At 35.5% G+C, this 15,762-nt stretch overlaps 1 protein-coding gene and 2 long non-coding RNA genes across 3 annotated transcripts in view; all 3 read right to left on the bottom strand.

Moving 5' to 3' along the window:
* Positions 1–2,086: 2,086 nt before the first annotated feature.
* Positions 2,087–2,650, bottom strand: LOC125847154 (uncharacterized). The gene is made up of 2 exons (XM_049526839.1): positions 2,642–2,650; positions 2,087–2,560 (listed from the first exon to the last, which is right to left on the bottom strand). Exons 1-2 carry the CDS (start codon positions 2,648–2,650, stop codon positions 2,087–2,089), a joined length of 483 nt encoding a protein of 160 aa, XP_049382796.1.
* A 48-nt stretch (positions 2,651–2,698) lies between these two features.
* Positions 2,699–13,068, bottom strand: LOC125849352 (uncharacterized). Its single transcript, XR_007444610.1, has 3 exons — positions 12,964–13,068; positions 4,275–4,348; positions 2,699–2,797 (listed from the first exon to the last, which is right to left on the bottom strand). It is a non-coding gene; the product is annotated as an uncharacterized LOC125849352 (long non-coding RNA).
* A 2,307-nt stretch (positions 13,069–15,375) lies between these two features.
* The window catches only part of LOC125849351 (uncharacterized), a 12,386-nt gene continuing 11,999 nt past the window's right edge, over positions 15,376–15,762 (bottom strand). The window contains exon 3 of the long non-coding RNA XR_007444609.1: positions 15,376–15,717. This is a non-coding gene — a long non-coding RNA (uncharacterized LOC125849351). The remainder of the gene's footprint in view (positions 15,718–15,762) is intronic.

Genomic DNA, 15,762 nt, shown 5'->3' with positions numbered 1-15,762 from the left:
GAGACCGTTTGAAAAGAAAAAGATCCAGAGAAGTGATTTTGGAGCTCGCGTGATCGGCCTACGGGTAAGCTACGGTTTCCCTCTCTTAGATTGAGCTTGAGAATGTGAATGCATGTTGATTAGTTGGGATTTGGGTTGGTAGTGATTGTATCATGCATAGGTGTTTAGAAATCATGTTTTCTGCCTATTTCGGGAATTATCGGGTAACTGTGAGCATGCTTTGTGTTATAAACTGTCCCTCTTTGCTATGTGGAGTACTTGTATGCTCGATGACTATTTGTTGAAGCATTTGGGCCTTAGTTTAGGTTCGACTAGGGCTTGCCTTAGAAATACATGATTCGGATCCGATAGGCCTTAGTTTTGCCTCGACGCCGCTCGGCCGCATTAGATCCTTGTAGACTGGTATAGCAGACTTGAGCCTGATAGTTTAGGCCTTAGCTAGGCGATACGTTTGCTCCGATGATAGTTATCCTTATTTCCCCGATGTTATAGCTTCAGAAATTACGTCGGTGACACTAGTTCTGCTTCGCGATTTGAATTTGATTTTCGATTCGGTTCCAAGGACTTACATTGATTGGCTAGGTGTGGACGGTGATCCATGGACATTTATGAGAATAAATCGATTAGGACTCTTTCAGCAGCTACATTGGCACCTTTTATAGAGCATCCGGTTAGAGTTCCGGCCTCTATTGCCCAGATACTTATATAGAGCATCCAGTTAGAGTTTCGGCCTCTATTGCCTAGATACTTATATATAGCATCCGGCCTCTATTGCCCAGATACTTATATAGAGCATCCAGTTAGAGTTCAGGCCTCTATTGCCCAAAGCATCCGGTTAGAGTTTCGGCCTCTATTGCTCAGATACTTATATAGAGCATTCGGTTAGAGTTTCGGCCTCAGATACTTGATACTTGTGATTGGTTACTTGGGTACTTTTGGTGAGCATCCGGTTCGAGGTCCGGCCTCCGTATTGTCAGATTTTACTAATTGGGGTTGAGGTTCTGATTCGTGTTCTCCGTTCTTGGGTTCTCATATGCAATTCTCTTTAGTTATAGTTATTCTGTGTACTCATCGAGCTTATGGGGGTCCGTTCGGGTTTTTATTTAACTTGCGCACGAGTGTACCTTCTGGGCTTATGGGGCCCAGTTAGGTGTAGTTAACTTATAGATTACTTCAGTTAGTTCTTTCTACACTCGTGTGCATTCCATTGTTAGTTAGGTTTTCGTTCTTGACTTCAGTTTGTGTTATTCCTTCTTTTCATATTACCTTTACTTTTCAAGTTCAGTCGGCCTATGATGCCTACTGGGTACCTGTTGTTTTGGTACTCATGCTACGCTCTGCATCTGTTTCATGATGCAGGTCCGAGCACTAGTAGTCAGCGTTGATCGAGCTTAGAGCAGATTGATCTGGAGACGGGAGTGAGCACACGGCGTTTTGTACTATTTCAATCTCCATCTGCATATATAGACTTGTCTTTTACCTTTCGAGACAGTCCAATCTCTGTTGTCCACTTTTGGGACTTGTACTCATTTTGTAGTAGCTCTGTACTAGTGACTTCCAGGTTCTTGGAGGGATCTTTATTTGTATATATGTTTTGGTTTGCTTCTACCTGTTTATATTGTTATTTGCCTACCCTTGTTTAGTTTCTACCCTCAGACCCATTACTTGTTGTTCCGGGTTACGGGTTGACTTACCTACTGATGGGTTATAGTAGGTGCCATCATGACTTGAGAAATCGGGTCGTGACATTAATATAAACCTGAGAAAATTTCCCAAATTGTTGAATTCAATTTGATTAGTTTAATTAATTGGATCATAACAATCACGTCTAATCATAACCAAAACGGCGAGTAGGAGCGAGATTGACATACAAAGGAGGCTAATCTTTTTCGGATACGTCAAGTTCAAGCATATTACATGAAAATTATCAGTTACGCTTAATTAAACATAAACTTATATAGCTTCTATTTATATAAGTTACTAATATTCTACCAGATCCCAAATTAGCAAAACACACATAATAATAGTATAGTTAAACACAAAACATCCACAACACCAACAATACAGTTGAAACATAATAGGTTAACTAATGCGAGGCTGTAGAGTTACCATTGTCATCAGAAACCGATGCATGAACCTTGTCAATGTTAGCAGTAGGAGGAGCAGCAGGTGCCACAACTGATGGGTGGTCGGTATGAGTATTTGGCGGTGAAGAAAGTGCTCTGCGTACCCCCTCAACAAATATAGGAAGCATGTGATCCATCAATATGGGAATCAATTGCATCACTAACTCCTCCACATTTCCTATCGGTGTTGATGGAACATTCAAAAGCAGATTTCCTATCAGTGTTGATTTAACATTCAAAAGTGTTGCTGGCGAGGTAGCATCAGATCCAGAAGAGGTATGGAGATTCGGGCTGTGGTAGCTTTTTGCTTGAGATTCAAGACTATATACTCGTCTCATCTTTTCCCCTCCAGCGGCTTGGTAATATGCTTGACACTGATCATCAATATCAGAATGACCCTGTGTTTGCAGCTGTAATATTTCATGAGATCGTTCCTGTAGAAGAGTTTAATAAATTAGTGAAATTTAAACAATAAAGAATATTGAGCACTCAGTTTACAAAATAAAAGGAGACACGAAAGTCATATATAAAGTCTATATTATAATTATAGAAAATTGAACTTACATGTACGATGGGGATTGCTCACCAACAAAAGATTTTCCAGCATGACCATGTGTATGGACGCGCAAATGTTTCTCACTTGGTGTTGGATCTCGACCCTTTTCAGCAGCCTATACAAAACACATTTTCAAACTGAGGATAAATTGCAAAGAAGTTAAATTGTGAGCCTAGATCCAATAGTGACGACAAAGCTCATATACCAGTCAGGAGAATACAGAAGGCATGTCAGAGAAATAGTGATAGAAATTTTCAGCTAAATGAAGTTAACAGAAGCCACTAACCCACCTTTTCAATGATAGTCTTTTGGGCATACAAGATATGAAATATGTTACAAAACATTTAAACTTTTAAAAACAGTTATATATGCCTTTCAAAAGTTTAGTTGTTATTCATAGTTAAGACTTACAAGTTAAAAGCCAAACAAGGAAAAAAACTAATTACTATGTTAAAGAACTTAGAGGAGGTATCAAGCTTGACAGCCCAAGCCCCAAGCTTCATTCCTCTTGGCGATACTACAGTTTACAGCTTCTTTAGACTTGTAACTCTAACCTTCTTCTCCTTGTTATATCAAAATAGAAAGACAAGTTCTTCCTCAAGTATTTCTTTTCAGTCCCAAATCATCAATTTGGGCTAATATAATCTAAACGTTTGTCAAGATTTTCAGCAAAGAAAACTATCAGAATTCCACAGCTGCACTGGATTAAAACAGGAAAAAGCTTTTTCCTCCTTTTGGCCAGCAAACATTATTTTTCTATACAGAGCCTTCCCTTCAAAGTTGGATTCCAGGTTCAAACATTCTTAGCAGTATAAAACAATCTTTCCACAATTTAGCATCAGAACATGCTCACAAGTCTCTTGTGATGTAAACATGAACTTACAAAAGGCAAAAGCTCTATCATGTAACTTTCAGATTATGTACTTCCAGTTTCTTAAATGTGTGTGCATAATTCTAAATGGAGCATTCATGCTAATCTTTTTTTGGTTGACAGCATGCATGCTAAACTTATTAAAGATACCAAAATTCTTTGTCCATGCGAGCTGTGCAAGGGAACTAAAGTGAGTATTTAGGGTGTGTTTGGTATGAAGAAAATGTTTTCCAATTATCCCATGTTTGGTAGGTTAAATAAATTGGAAAACATTTTCTTTAGGAAAACAAAATAAGGAAAATGAGCTCCCTAAAGGAAGTAGGGAAAAAAAGCTCTACTAGGGACTTGATTGTGTCCTCCCCATCCTCCAACATACCTCATCTTCACTCCCACCCCCCATTGTCCTCGTCCCCACCATCTCACATCCCTACCTTCCATAGTATTTGTTTGAATTATATACAAATACTTTTAGGATAGTTTTTGCTTACCTACCGAACACAAGAAAATAAGTTGTCTAGTAGACATTTTTCAAGAAAACATTTTCCTTCCTACCTAACACACCCTTAGTTTTTTCCATTTCTCTTGCTTCCCTTTTTCACACTCTACGACTTTAGTTGTCTTAATAAACAGTTGTCTTAACTGACTATACTATCACATTCTGTATCACTTCTATAATATTTCCACTGAAACAGTAGCAATGATGTGGATGTAAAGTACTTACAAGTCTCTTGCGTTTCCTAACTGAGGATTTGCCTGCATGACCTGCGCTAGCTCGACCTCTACCTCGATTCATATCTACAGAAATATAAGTACAGGAGGATATGAAACAATGCATAGGAAGAAAACATTCAACAGAGAAAAAGAACTGTGAAGATCTCATTTGTGCCAGACTTTATTGACCAGCTCTCTAAAGATCTCAATATTAAAATGAAGATTGGTAAAAGAGATACAACAAGGATTCAAGAATTCTGACTTGGGAAATCAATGCCATCATAGATAAATTGTTAAATCCAACCAAACTTCACTATCATTCATTTATAATAATATAAGTAATATTAATAATAATCTGCCAACTGAAGATTTCTCTGCCGTTCCCTTTTCTTGACGCTACCTATTTTGTTCTCTCCAACTACACTAACTTAAGATAATTGATTTTGAAGGATCTGCATGGTCTGTTAGTAAGGAGTATATTCTTGCCTGTGACACAGTTTCTTTACTAGTAACACCTAACTACTAGCATTAAGTTTGCAGTTCATTGGGGCAATAGACACAAGAAAAAGGTAACTAAAAGAAAAGGGAAAGGCAAAAATGAAAGGAAAGATCAAAATGGTCTGAAAAGAAAATTTGAAGACCATCACAGTTGCTTCATGCACTTCTTGTGACATGTCTTGTATCAAAGGGGATCTGGCTATAATGTGACTGCTGAATGGTACAAGAATAATCTCAATATGTCACCAAGTAGATGGCAAACAATTGTAGTCTTAAGTTAGAGTTGCAAGGAGGGTAGGCTAAGAAAATAGAGATGAATAGCATTCATCAGTAGCGGGATAAGGAACTGGAAAGCGGGACAGATAGCTATCTTATTATATTTTAGAGTAATATGAGCTACATGTTTTGTGTATTACTCATCCATTGAGTAGTGACAGCTGATATATTTACTTTATCAACAGCTACTGTTCACTGAATGGGCATGTGACTAAAATAAATGAAAAGATAAAGTAGCACCTATTTTCATTTGGAATGGAAGATTTATGCTATGCTATTCTAGAGGGAAGAACAAATTGACTTTAAGATCATATTTAAAAGACAATGTCAAATTAAAGTCTTATGGTGGTGGTTACAAGTAACTACATCAAAGATTTTCAAGACTTTTTATACTCTCAAACCGAATTTTAACTTGCACCTTTGGCTCCAACCTCAAACTGGATTTATTCAATTTGCACCCTCACTTTACAAGAGAGTAACTCAATGGATCATAATAAACATGCAACTAATAGTTGCAGGTAGTAAATTGAGATTGAAATGTCAAAAAGATAGAGAACGAAAAAATCTAATAAGTGTACCAAGGAAAATATATACATATTTTCAGAATGTGAAACCTATAACTGCAATATGCAAAGCGTATGTTAAAGTTGTTCTTCTCCTGATAGATAAACTACTCTTTCCTAGATCAATAAGCTGTAAGACGATATCTGCGTGAGAGTCATAGCATTGCAAGGATACTCAATGATCTGATTAATGCAGTAAAATTTTTGAATACATATTTGGGAAAATGGAGTTATTTCCAGCTGCAGAATGATAACAAATAAGACACCCATTCTTGGAAAATAAGGCAATTTACACCAATCCTTGATAATCTAGAGACTTAAAGACAACCTACGCTTCTGAAATTTAGTCCTACTAATAAGAGAAAATTAGATAGGCCACCTACTTAAAGGCAGTAAACAAAGAAGCAGTTTTACATACTTTGCACCTTATGATATAAACTTTAAATTCCACCCCTAGCTCTTCTAATTGTTAAAATTAATGAAATTAATTAGATGCAAGCTAAGAACGAACATATCTTAAGATGAACTGAAAAAGGATTAGATCAAATTTAACTAAGTTTCAAAAATTTTTATATCATGCTTAGGCTAGATAAAGGATAAAGTCAAGAGTCCAACTTTCCTTTGTTCTCTCCTGTTGGGATCCAAACCTAAAATTTAGTTCACTAGTTTGTCGTTTCAATCATAATTTGTGCATCCTCACAGTTCACTCCAATTCTTTACTTTCTTGTCCATTAGTTTTTGTATACTTTGAACGTACAGTTTCGATTGTGCACCTCACCCAGGGATCTGGAAGTTGGCGAAGTTACACTTTACTAATTCCTCACCTCCGCATCATGTATAATGTTATGGTCCCCTGATATTGATCAAGTTATGGGGAGTTGTAGTGTGAAATCAAATGTTTTCTTCCTACGACCTATGGTGCTGGTTCGTAGAGAGAGAACCTGCAATCTCTTGAGTTTGAAGTACTCAAAGACTTGAATAATTTTCTACTTATATTTTCTTAGACACCATAGTTTAAATACAATACTTATAAAATAACTACCCCTAGAAACTAGGACATGACTTCCTAACTTAACTGGAATGAAAGACTGCCCTATTACAGGAAAATAATTGCACTATTACAAGAAAATAACAGCTACTAAAGAGAAATTACTGCATTAACTATTGGATAACTAAGGAGTGATAACATTACTCTCCTCCTTTAAATCGCGCTTGTCCTCAAGCGCTAAGTGCGGAAATTAGTATTTCCCTCCTTTCCAGCAAACTCTTCCTCATCGTTTATAAAGTCAATCCAAAATAATTTCTTGCATTGATGACCTTGGGTGAATGGTTCATCACAATTGAAACAAAGTCCCTTAAGTCGCCTTTCCTCCATTTCAGGTCTGGTTAGTATCTACACAAATCTAGCATGTTGTTGAGGAGAGAAATTTGTTGTCTTGGATTTGCAAGGATCTAACGATTGCGAATAAATAGATTGTTCTTTGCGTTCATAAAGCCGGGATAAACTCATCGTTGTAGCCAAATGTGGAAGATTATGCAACTCAACCTCAATTGTTATATAATCAGCAAGACCACTGATATAAAGTTCATTTTTTTGTGACTGTGTGAGCGTACCAGCCCGCGAAATTAATTGCTCAAACTTTTCTTGGTAATCTGCCACAGACCCAATCTAGCGCAACTTAGCCAATTCTCCTAACTTCTGACTTCTGATTGGTGGCCCAAAACAAAGGTTACAAAAACATTTGAACTCATCCCAAGACGGTTCAGGCATATCTGTCTCTAGTTGAAGAAACCAAAGTTGTGCATTCCCCTCTAAATGAAAAGAAGCAAGACTAACTTTTTCTTCATCTGGAGTCTGTTGGTGTCGAAAAAAGTGATCACTATTGTTCAGCCATCCCAAAGGATCCCTTTGGCTAGTAAACCGTGGAAAATCCAACTTTGTATACCTAGGAATGAAGGAACTTCCTCCTGCATTGATTTTGACCCTTCTGCCACTCCACTTTTACCCTTCCATCCCCGATTCTGACTAGTATGATTAGTTGATTCAGAATCAACCTTCGAATTTGCTAGATCCTTTGTGAGTGCATCTAAGCGAGCATTTATTGCTTCTTGTCTCGTTATATTGGCTGCACGTTCTTCTTGAAATAAGTTCACCAATTGTGATAGTTGATGTTGAATTTGATCTCTCATAACATCCGTCTCTGATACCATGTTGTTATGGTCCCCTGATATGCATCTGGTTATGGGGCTTTGTAGTGTGAAGTCAAATATTTTCTTCCTACGACCTATGGTGGTGGTTCGTTAAGAGAGAACCTGCAATCTCTTGAGTTTGAAGTACTCAAAGACTTGAATAATTTTCTGCTTATATTTTTTCAGACACCAGATAGTTTAAATACAATACTTGTAAAATAACTACCCCTAGAAACTAGGACATGACTTCCTAACTTAACTGGAATGAAAGACTGCACTATTACAGGAAAATAACTGCACTATTACAGGAAAATAACTGCTACTAAAGAGAAATTACTACAGTAACTATTGGATAACTAAGGAGTAATAACATTACTCTCCTCCTTCAAATTGCGCTTGTCCTCAAGCGCTAAGGGCGAAAATTAGTATTTCCCTCCTTTCCAGCAAACTCTTCCTCATCGTCTATAAAGTCAATCCAGAATAATTTATTGCATTGATAACCTCGGGTGAATGGTTCATCACAATTGAAACAAAGTCCCTTAAGTCGCATTTCCTCCATTTAAGGTCTGGTTAGTTTCTTCACAAATCAGGCATGTTGTTGAGGTGAGAAATCTGTTGTCTTGCATTTGCAATCACCTAACGATTGCGAATAAACAGATTGTTCCTTGCGTTCATAAAGCCGGGATAAACTCATCGTTGTAGCTAAATGTGGAGGATTATATAACTCAACCTCAATTGCAATATAATTAGCAAGACCAGTGATATAAAGTTCAATTTTTTGTGACTGTGTGAGCGTACCAGCCTGCGAAATTAATTGCTCAAACTTTTCTTGGTAATCTGCCACGGACCCAATCTGGCACAACTTAGCCAATTCTCCTAACTTCTGACTTCTGATTTGTGTCCCAAAACGAAGGTTATAATAACATTTGAATTCATCCCAAGACGGTTCTGGCAGATCTGTCTTTAGTTAAAGAAACCAAAGTTGTGCATTACCTCTAAATGAAAAGAAGCAAAACTAACTTTTTCTTTATCTAGAGTCTGTTGGTGTCGAAAAAAGTGATCACTATTGTTTAGCCATCCCAAAAGGTACCCTTGGAGAGTAAACCGTGGAAAATCCAACTTTGTATACCTAGGAATGAAGGAACTTCCTCCTGCATCTGATTTTGACCCTTCTGCCACTCCACGTTTACCCTTCCATCCCTGATTCTGACTAGTATGATCAGTTGATTTAGAATCAACCTTCGAATTCGCTAGATCCTTTGAGAATGCATCTAAGCGAGCATTTATTGCTTCCTATCTCGTTATATTGGTTGCACATTCTTCTTGTAATAAGTTCACCAATTGTGCTAGTTGATGTTGAATTTGATCTCACATAACATCTGTCTCTGATATCAAGTTGTTATGGTCATCTGTATGGATCTGGTTATGGGGAGTTGTAGTGTGAAATCAAATGTTTTCTTCCTCCGACCTATGGTGCTGGTTCGTTAAGAGAGAACCTGCAATCTCTTGAGTTTGAAGTACTCAAAGACTTGAATAATTTTCTGCTTATATTCTCTCAAACACCAGAGAGTTTAAATACAATACTTATAAAATAACTACCGATAGAAACTAGGACAAGAATTCCTGACTTAACTGGAATGAAAGACTGCACTAATACAGAAAAATTACTGCACTATTACAGGAAAATAACTGCTACTAATGAGAAATTATTGGAGTAACTATTGGATATCTAAGGAGTGACACATTACTCTCTTCCTTCAAATCGCGCTTGTCCTCAAGCGCTAAGTGCAGAAATTAGTATTTTCCACCTTTCCAGCAAACTCTTCCTCATCGTCTATAAAGTCAATCCAGAATAATTTCTTGCATTGATGACCTCGGGTGAATGGTTCATCACAATTGAAACAAAGTCTCTTAAGTCCCCTTTCCTCCATTTCAATTCTGGTTAGTTTCTTCACAAATCAGACATGTTGTTGAGGTAAGAAATCTGTTGTCTTGGATTTAAAAGCATCTAATGATTACGAGTAAACAGATTGTTCCTTGCGTTCATAAATCCAGGATAAACTCATCGTTGTAGCCAAATGTGAAGGATTATGCAACTCAACCTCAATTGCTACATAATTAGCAAGACCACTGATATAAAGTTCAATTTTTTTGTGACTGTGTGAGCGTACCAACCCGCGAAATTAATTGCTCAAACTTTTCTTGGTAATCTGCCACGGACCCAATCTGGCGCAACTTAGCCAATTCTCCTAACTTCTGACTTCTGATTGGTGTTCCAAAATGAAGGTTATAATAACGTTTGAACTCATCCCAAGAAGGTTCTGGCAGATTTGTCTTTAGTTAAAGAAACCAAAGTTGTGCATTCCCCTCTAAATGAAAAGAAGCAAGACTAACTTTTTCTTCATCTAGAGTTTGTTGGTGTCGAAAAAAGTAATCACATCTGTTCAGCCATCCCAAAGGGTCCCCTTGGCCAGTAAACCGTGGAAAATCCAACTTTGTATACCTAGGAATGAAGGAACTTCCTCATGTATCTGATTTTGACCCTTTTGCCACTCCACTTTTAACCTTCCATCCCCGATTCTGACTAGTATGATTAGTTGATTCAGAATCAACCTTCGAATTCGCTAGATCCTTTGTGAGTGCATCTAAGCGAGCATTTATTGCTTCCTGTCTCGTTATATTCGTTGCACGTTCTTTTTGCAATAAGTTCACCAATTGTGCTAGTTGATGTTGAATTTGATCTCACATAACATCCGTCTCTGATACCAAGTTGTTATGGTCCTCTGTATAGATCTGGTTATGGGTAGTTGTAGTGTGAAATCAAATGTTTTCTTCCTACGACCTATGGTGCTGGTTCGTTAAGAAAGAACCTGCAATCTCTTGAGTTTGAAGTACTCAAAGACTTGAATAATTTTCTACTTATATTTTCTCAAAAACCGGAGAGTTTAAATACAATACTTATAAAATAACTACCCCTAGAAACTAGGACATGAATTCCTAACTTAACTGGAATGAAAGACTGCAGTATTACAGGAAAATTACTGCACTATTACAGGAAAATAACTGCTACTAATGAGAAATTACTGGAATAACTATTGGATAACTAAGGAGTGACACATTACTCTCCTCCTTCAAATCGCGCTTGTCCTCAAGCGCTAAGTGCAGAAATTAGTATTTCCCTCATTTCCAGCAAACTCTTCTTCATCGTTTATAAAGTCAATCCAGAATAATTTCTTGCATTGATGACCTCGGGTGAATGGCTCATCACAATTGAAACAAAGTTCCTTAAGTCGCCTTTCCTCCATTTCAGGTCTGGTTAGTTTCTTCACAAATCAGACATGTTGTTGAGGTGAGAAATATGTTGTCTTGGATTTGCAAGCATCTAACGATTACAAATAAACAGATTGTTCCTTGCATTCATAAAGTCGGGATAAACTCATCGTTGTAGCCAAATGTGGAGGATTATGCAACTCAACCTCAATTGCTATATAATCAACAAGACCACTAATATAAAGTTCAATTTTTTGTGACTGTGTGAGCGTTCCAGCCCGCGAAATTAATTGCTCAAACTTTTCTTGGTAATCTGCCACGGACCCAATCTGGCGCAAATTTACCAATTCTCCTAACTTTTGACTTCTGATTTGTGTCCCAAAATGAAGGTTACAATAACGTTTGAACTCATCCCAAGACGGTTCAGGCATATCTGTCTTTAGTTAAAGAAACCAAAGTTGTGCATTCCCCTCTAAATGAAAAGAAGCAAAACTAACTTTTTCTTCATTTAGAGTCTGTTGGTGTCGAAAAAAGTGATCACTATTGTTCAGCCATCCCAAAGAGTCCCCTTGGCGAGTAAACCGTGGAAAATCCAACTTTGTATACCTAGGAATGAAGAAACTTCCTCCTGCATCTGATTTTGACTCTTCTGCCACTCCACGTTTACCCTTCCATCCCCGATTCTAACTAGTATGATCAGTTGATTTAGAATCAACCTTCGAATTCACTAGATCCTTTGTGAGTGCATCTAAGCGAGCATTTATTGCTTCATGTCTCGCTATATTGGCTGCACGTTCTTCTTGAAATAAGTCAACCAATTGTGCTAGTTGATGTTGAATTTGATCTCCCATAACATCCGTCTCTGATACCAAGTTGTTATTGTCCCCTGATATGGATCTGGTTATGGGGATTTATAGTGTGAAATCAAATGTTTTCTTCCTACGACCTATTGTGTTGGTTCGTTAGGAGAGAACCTGCAATCTCTTGAGTTTGAAGTACTCAAAGACTTGAATTATTTTTTGCTTATATTTTCTCAGACACCAGATAGTTTAAATACAATACATATAAAATAACTACCCCTAAAAACTTGGACATGACTTCCTAACTTAACTGGAATGAAAGCCTGCACTATTACAGGAAAATAACTGCACTATTACAGGAAAATAATTGGACTATTACAGGAAAATAACTGCTACTAAAGAGAAATTACTGCAGTAACTATTGGATAACTAAGGAGTGATAACATATAACTTGGTTTGGATTTGCATCATTTTAACATTTTTGTTTATCTAGTGAGATCGCAAGGGAATAAAATATTGTCATGAATGAGCTAATATAATGTCATTTGTAATCGATACCAACTCTTTTGCATCTTTTTTTCTTTTAGGTACATGTAGCTGCTAAAAAAGTTCAACATTTCCCCTAATAGTAAGCACACATATTTGCAATTTGTGAAATGAATAGGAAATGTATTCTCAGCAATGAAACTACAACTACTTGAGAAAAAAAAATACATCATTCTCTCATAGAAGAAATATACAGAACAGACAGAAATAAGATAACAGTAAATGGCCGAAAATTTTCAGTCTGCATCTGTTGAAATTATATCATTGTACATTTTAAGAATTCCATACTTAACCTAATCTGGGTCCTTGTAACACACAATTATCAAAACAATGCACCATTTTAATAACCAGGAACTAGCAAAAAATCGATGTTAGGGTTTTGAAAGGAAGGTGAAGTTCAGCTATCAAAGCAAATTGAGAAGTAAAATACTACTCCAGAAAACTTACGGAGAGCGAGCAAGCAAGCAAATATTGAAGAAGGAATAGTAACAACAAAAAATCACCTGTAAAGAAACTAAATTGAAAGAAACACAAAAAAGAGAGAAATATAAACTACCTGCAATGGAAATTGGAAAACCCTAAATAGTAATATTTCACCCGCGAACGGCAAGAGGTATTTAAATCATAACCGGCGACGGAAAATTGCTATTGTACACTTTTTTGACGATTTTCTTTTCTCTAAAAATAAAAAAAAATAAAAAATTGCGTCTCCATTTGATATGTGCAAAAGTTACATTGTGCTTTCTGCTTACTAAATTTTGTACATGATCGTGTCCTTAAAACTCAAAGCATAAAGTAGCAAAAATGTGTATTTCTTCACTGTTTCTGAGCATTCCATCACTAACATATGTGCCTTGAATGTAACTCTCATCAGTGTTAAGCTTAACTGCCTGTGGGAAATTTGATCCATTGCACTGCTCTGCAAGTTCTGTGTTCAATTCTTGTTTGACATCTTACTCCATAAAATATGCTTTGCCAGTATTCACCTGTTTGGATATGTGATATCATTTGAAATCGTGATATGAAATCCTTTGGACGAGAAAAATAATTCCAAGATAAAATTTCATTTTTTTTAAAAAGAAATATTGATTTGGAAATGTCACATTTTTCAAAATATAAAAATTGATTTATAAGTTTATATTTTATAGAAAAAAAATACATATTTTTTTGCGAGAGTATCAAAAGAGTGATATTCACATAATATGAATATGATGATATGACTACTAATGATTTTGACCAACAAACGGCTCACTTACATTACACTATGATTTATGTTCACTTTTTTTTTTTTTGTATTGAACTAAAATTCAATTAATAAATGTAGTGTTTATTTATTTTTTAGAATAGCTTTGTGATAGTGCGTTACATTTTTGTTATAATTTTTTACTTATTTGGTAAGAGTGCAGACAATTTTAATAATTTGTACAATATAAGGAATTTTTATGTTATGAGCAAAAAAATACAATTTAAAAATTTAAATTGTACATCCAAACACTTGATTTCATATTGTGATTTCAAATTATGATTTCATCTCTAAACAAGCAATTGACTTTCACAAAATTTCTCTGTAAAGTATGCGACAAGATTAAAAATAATTTAGCATTGATTCTATGAAAAGAAGTTGTGTTGATTTCAATTTTTTTTCTATTTAATCACGACGTCTTTAGTTGTGTATCGGACAAGGAGAATTTCAGTTTCTTGGGCCTGAAAACTATTTTCATTCTTACTTTCTTCGGTCATGGTTCAATGTCTGTTCTCGTGTCTTCGGAGTTGGCCATAACTTTCATGGATGTGGTTCGTTATTTATATAACATTACATTAGTCATGTTGTTCTCCTACTACTGTCCACTCTGTTGGTAGTTGCAAACAAAAGTTTTTGATGCAAAACTTCTGTATAAATAGTACTATATCCGGAAATAAGATTCCTAAGTACAAATTCTCCTACTAAACATCGCACAATTTTCATCTTGAATGAGGTTTAAGTGCTTACCGAAATTGGAAAAACAACTCCAACGCCTCTAGCTTCGCTAAACAATGACTTGGAGGTATGTCGATCTATTATTTCCGTTGTTCTATTGCTCTGAATTCGCTTACCGGATGACCTTATCGATATGATATTAGTTTCACCAGTATTTGTTGTGCCGTAATTTTCCTAACCTTTAGAAAAATCACCTTTTGAAATGTTCTAAGTACAAAACAATTTGAGAAAAATACTTAGAAAGAGTCGCCACTTAATTTTTTAAAGAAATTAAGAAAACTTATAATTTTCAAAGATTTAAACAGAAAAAATCATTTGAAAATACCAAAGAGGGTTCGGGGTTCAATTTACACTTCGAGAAGGGTTTAAGCATTCGAAGTGTCCGCTAACATGCGGTTGACCTGTGACTTGACTTAAAATATATTTGACTATTTTTAGAAAAAATAATTTAACATAAAAAATATATAATAATTTACACTATTTGGTTAACTTTGAGAGAAATAGTTAAACAAAATGACACATTTTATATTATTTCATTTTTAGAGAAATGGACCTAAAATGAAACATTTGAATTAAGGTGCAAGTGATTAGAAAATTAATAAAACTAGACTAATTAGAATTTATTTAGTTCATTTTAAAATAAATTAAACCAATTTAATAAATTAAAGTATGAAAAATAATTTTTTGGAATTAATTGACTAACCTTTTTGAGAAAATAACTAAGTAAGTATTTGTTTATTTATTTATTTATTTACACTATTAGATTAACTTTGAGAAAATAGTTAAACAAAGAGCGATTTTATTTTTTAGGAAAAAATGGGACCTTAATTAAAATATTTGAATTAGAGACAAGTAATAAGAATTTTAACGAAACTAAATTAGTTGGTTTTTATTTGAGTCATTTTTGGTTTATGAAAAAACTATTTTAAACTAAAAAAAATAAAAGAAAAAGTTTTGACTAAAGATTATAAATGACAATACAAAAGTTGATAAAATAAGTTTTGTTAGAAACAAAACAACTCAGATGAATAGTTCATCTTTTGGGGAATTCAACTAAGTTAATTAAAAATTCTAAAGTTAGAGTTAAACAACAAATAATAAGTAATCACAATTAAATAATTAGCGGGTAAGGGAGAAATTGAATTTGGGCCTTTCTTGGGCCAAATTCGCTACTTTTTGGAGTTTAACACAATTCTCGTTTTTGGTATACAGCTGATGTATATCAGTGTATATCGGCATGTATATCGGCATGTATATCAGCCCTTTTTATGTATTTCTTGCTTCCAAACACCTGTATTTCACTCCAGCCCTGTTTTTTATTGCGTTTTTTACCTGTATCTCGGTAGTGTGAGTGTATACTGTTGTATACAGCCCACT

This window comes from Solanum stenotomum, chromosome 12, assembly GCF_019186545.1.
Source record: "Solanum stenotomum isolate F172 chromosome 12, ASM1918654v1, whole genome shotgun sequence".
NCBI classification, from domain to species: Eukaryota; Viridiplantae; Streptophyta; class Magnoliopsida; order Solanales; family Solanaceae; genus Solanum; species Solanum stenotomum.
Note: the sequence above shows the minus strand (reverse complement) of the source record. Positions and strands in the feature narration are given on the sequence as shown.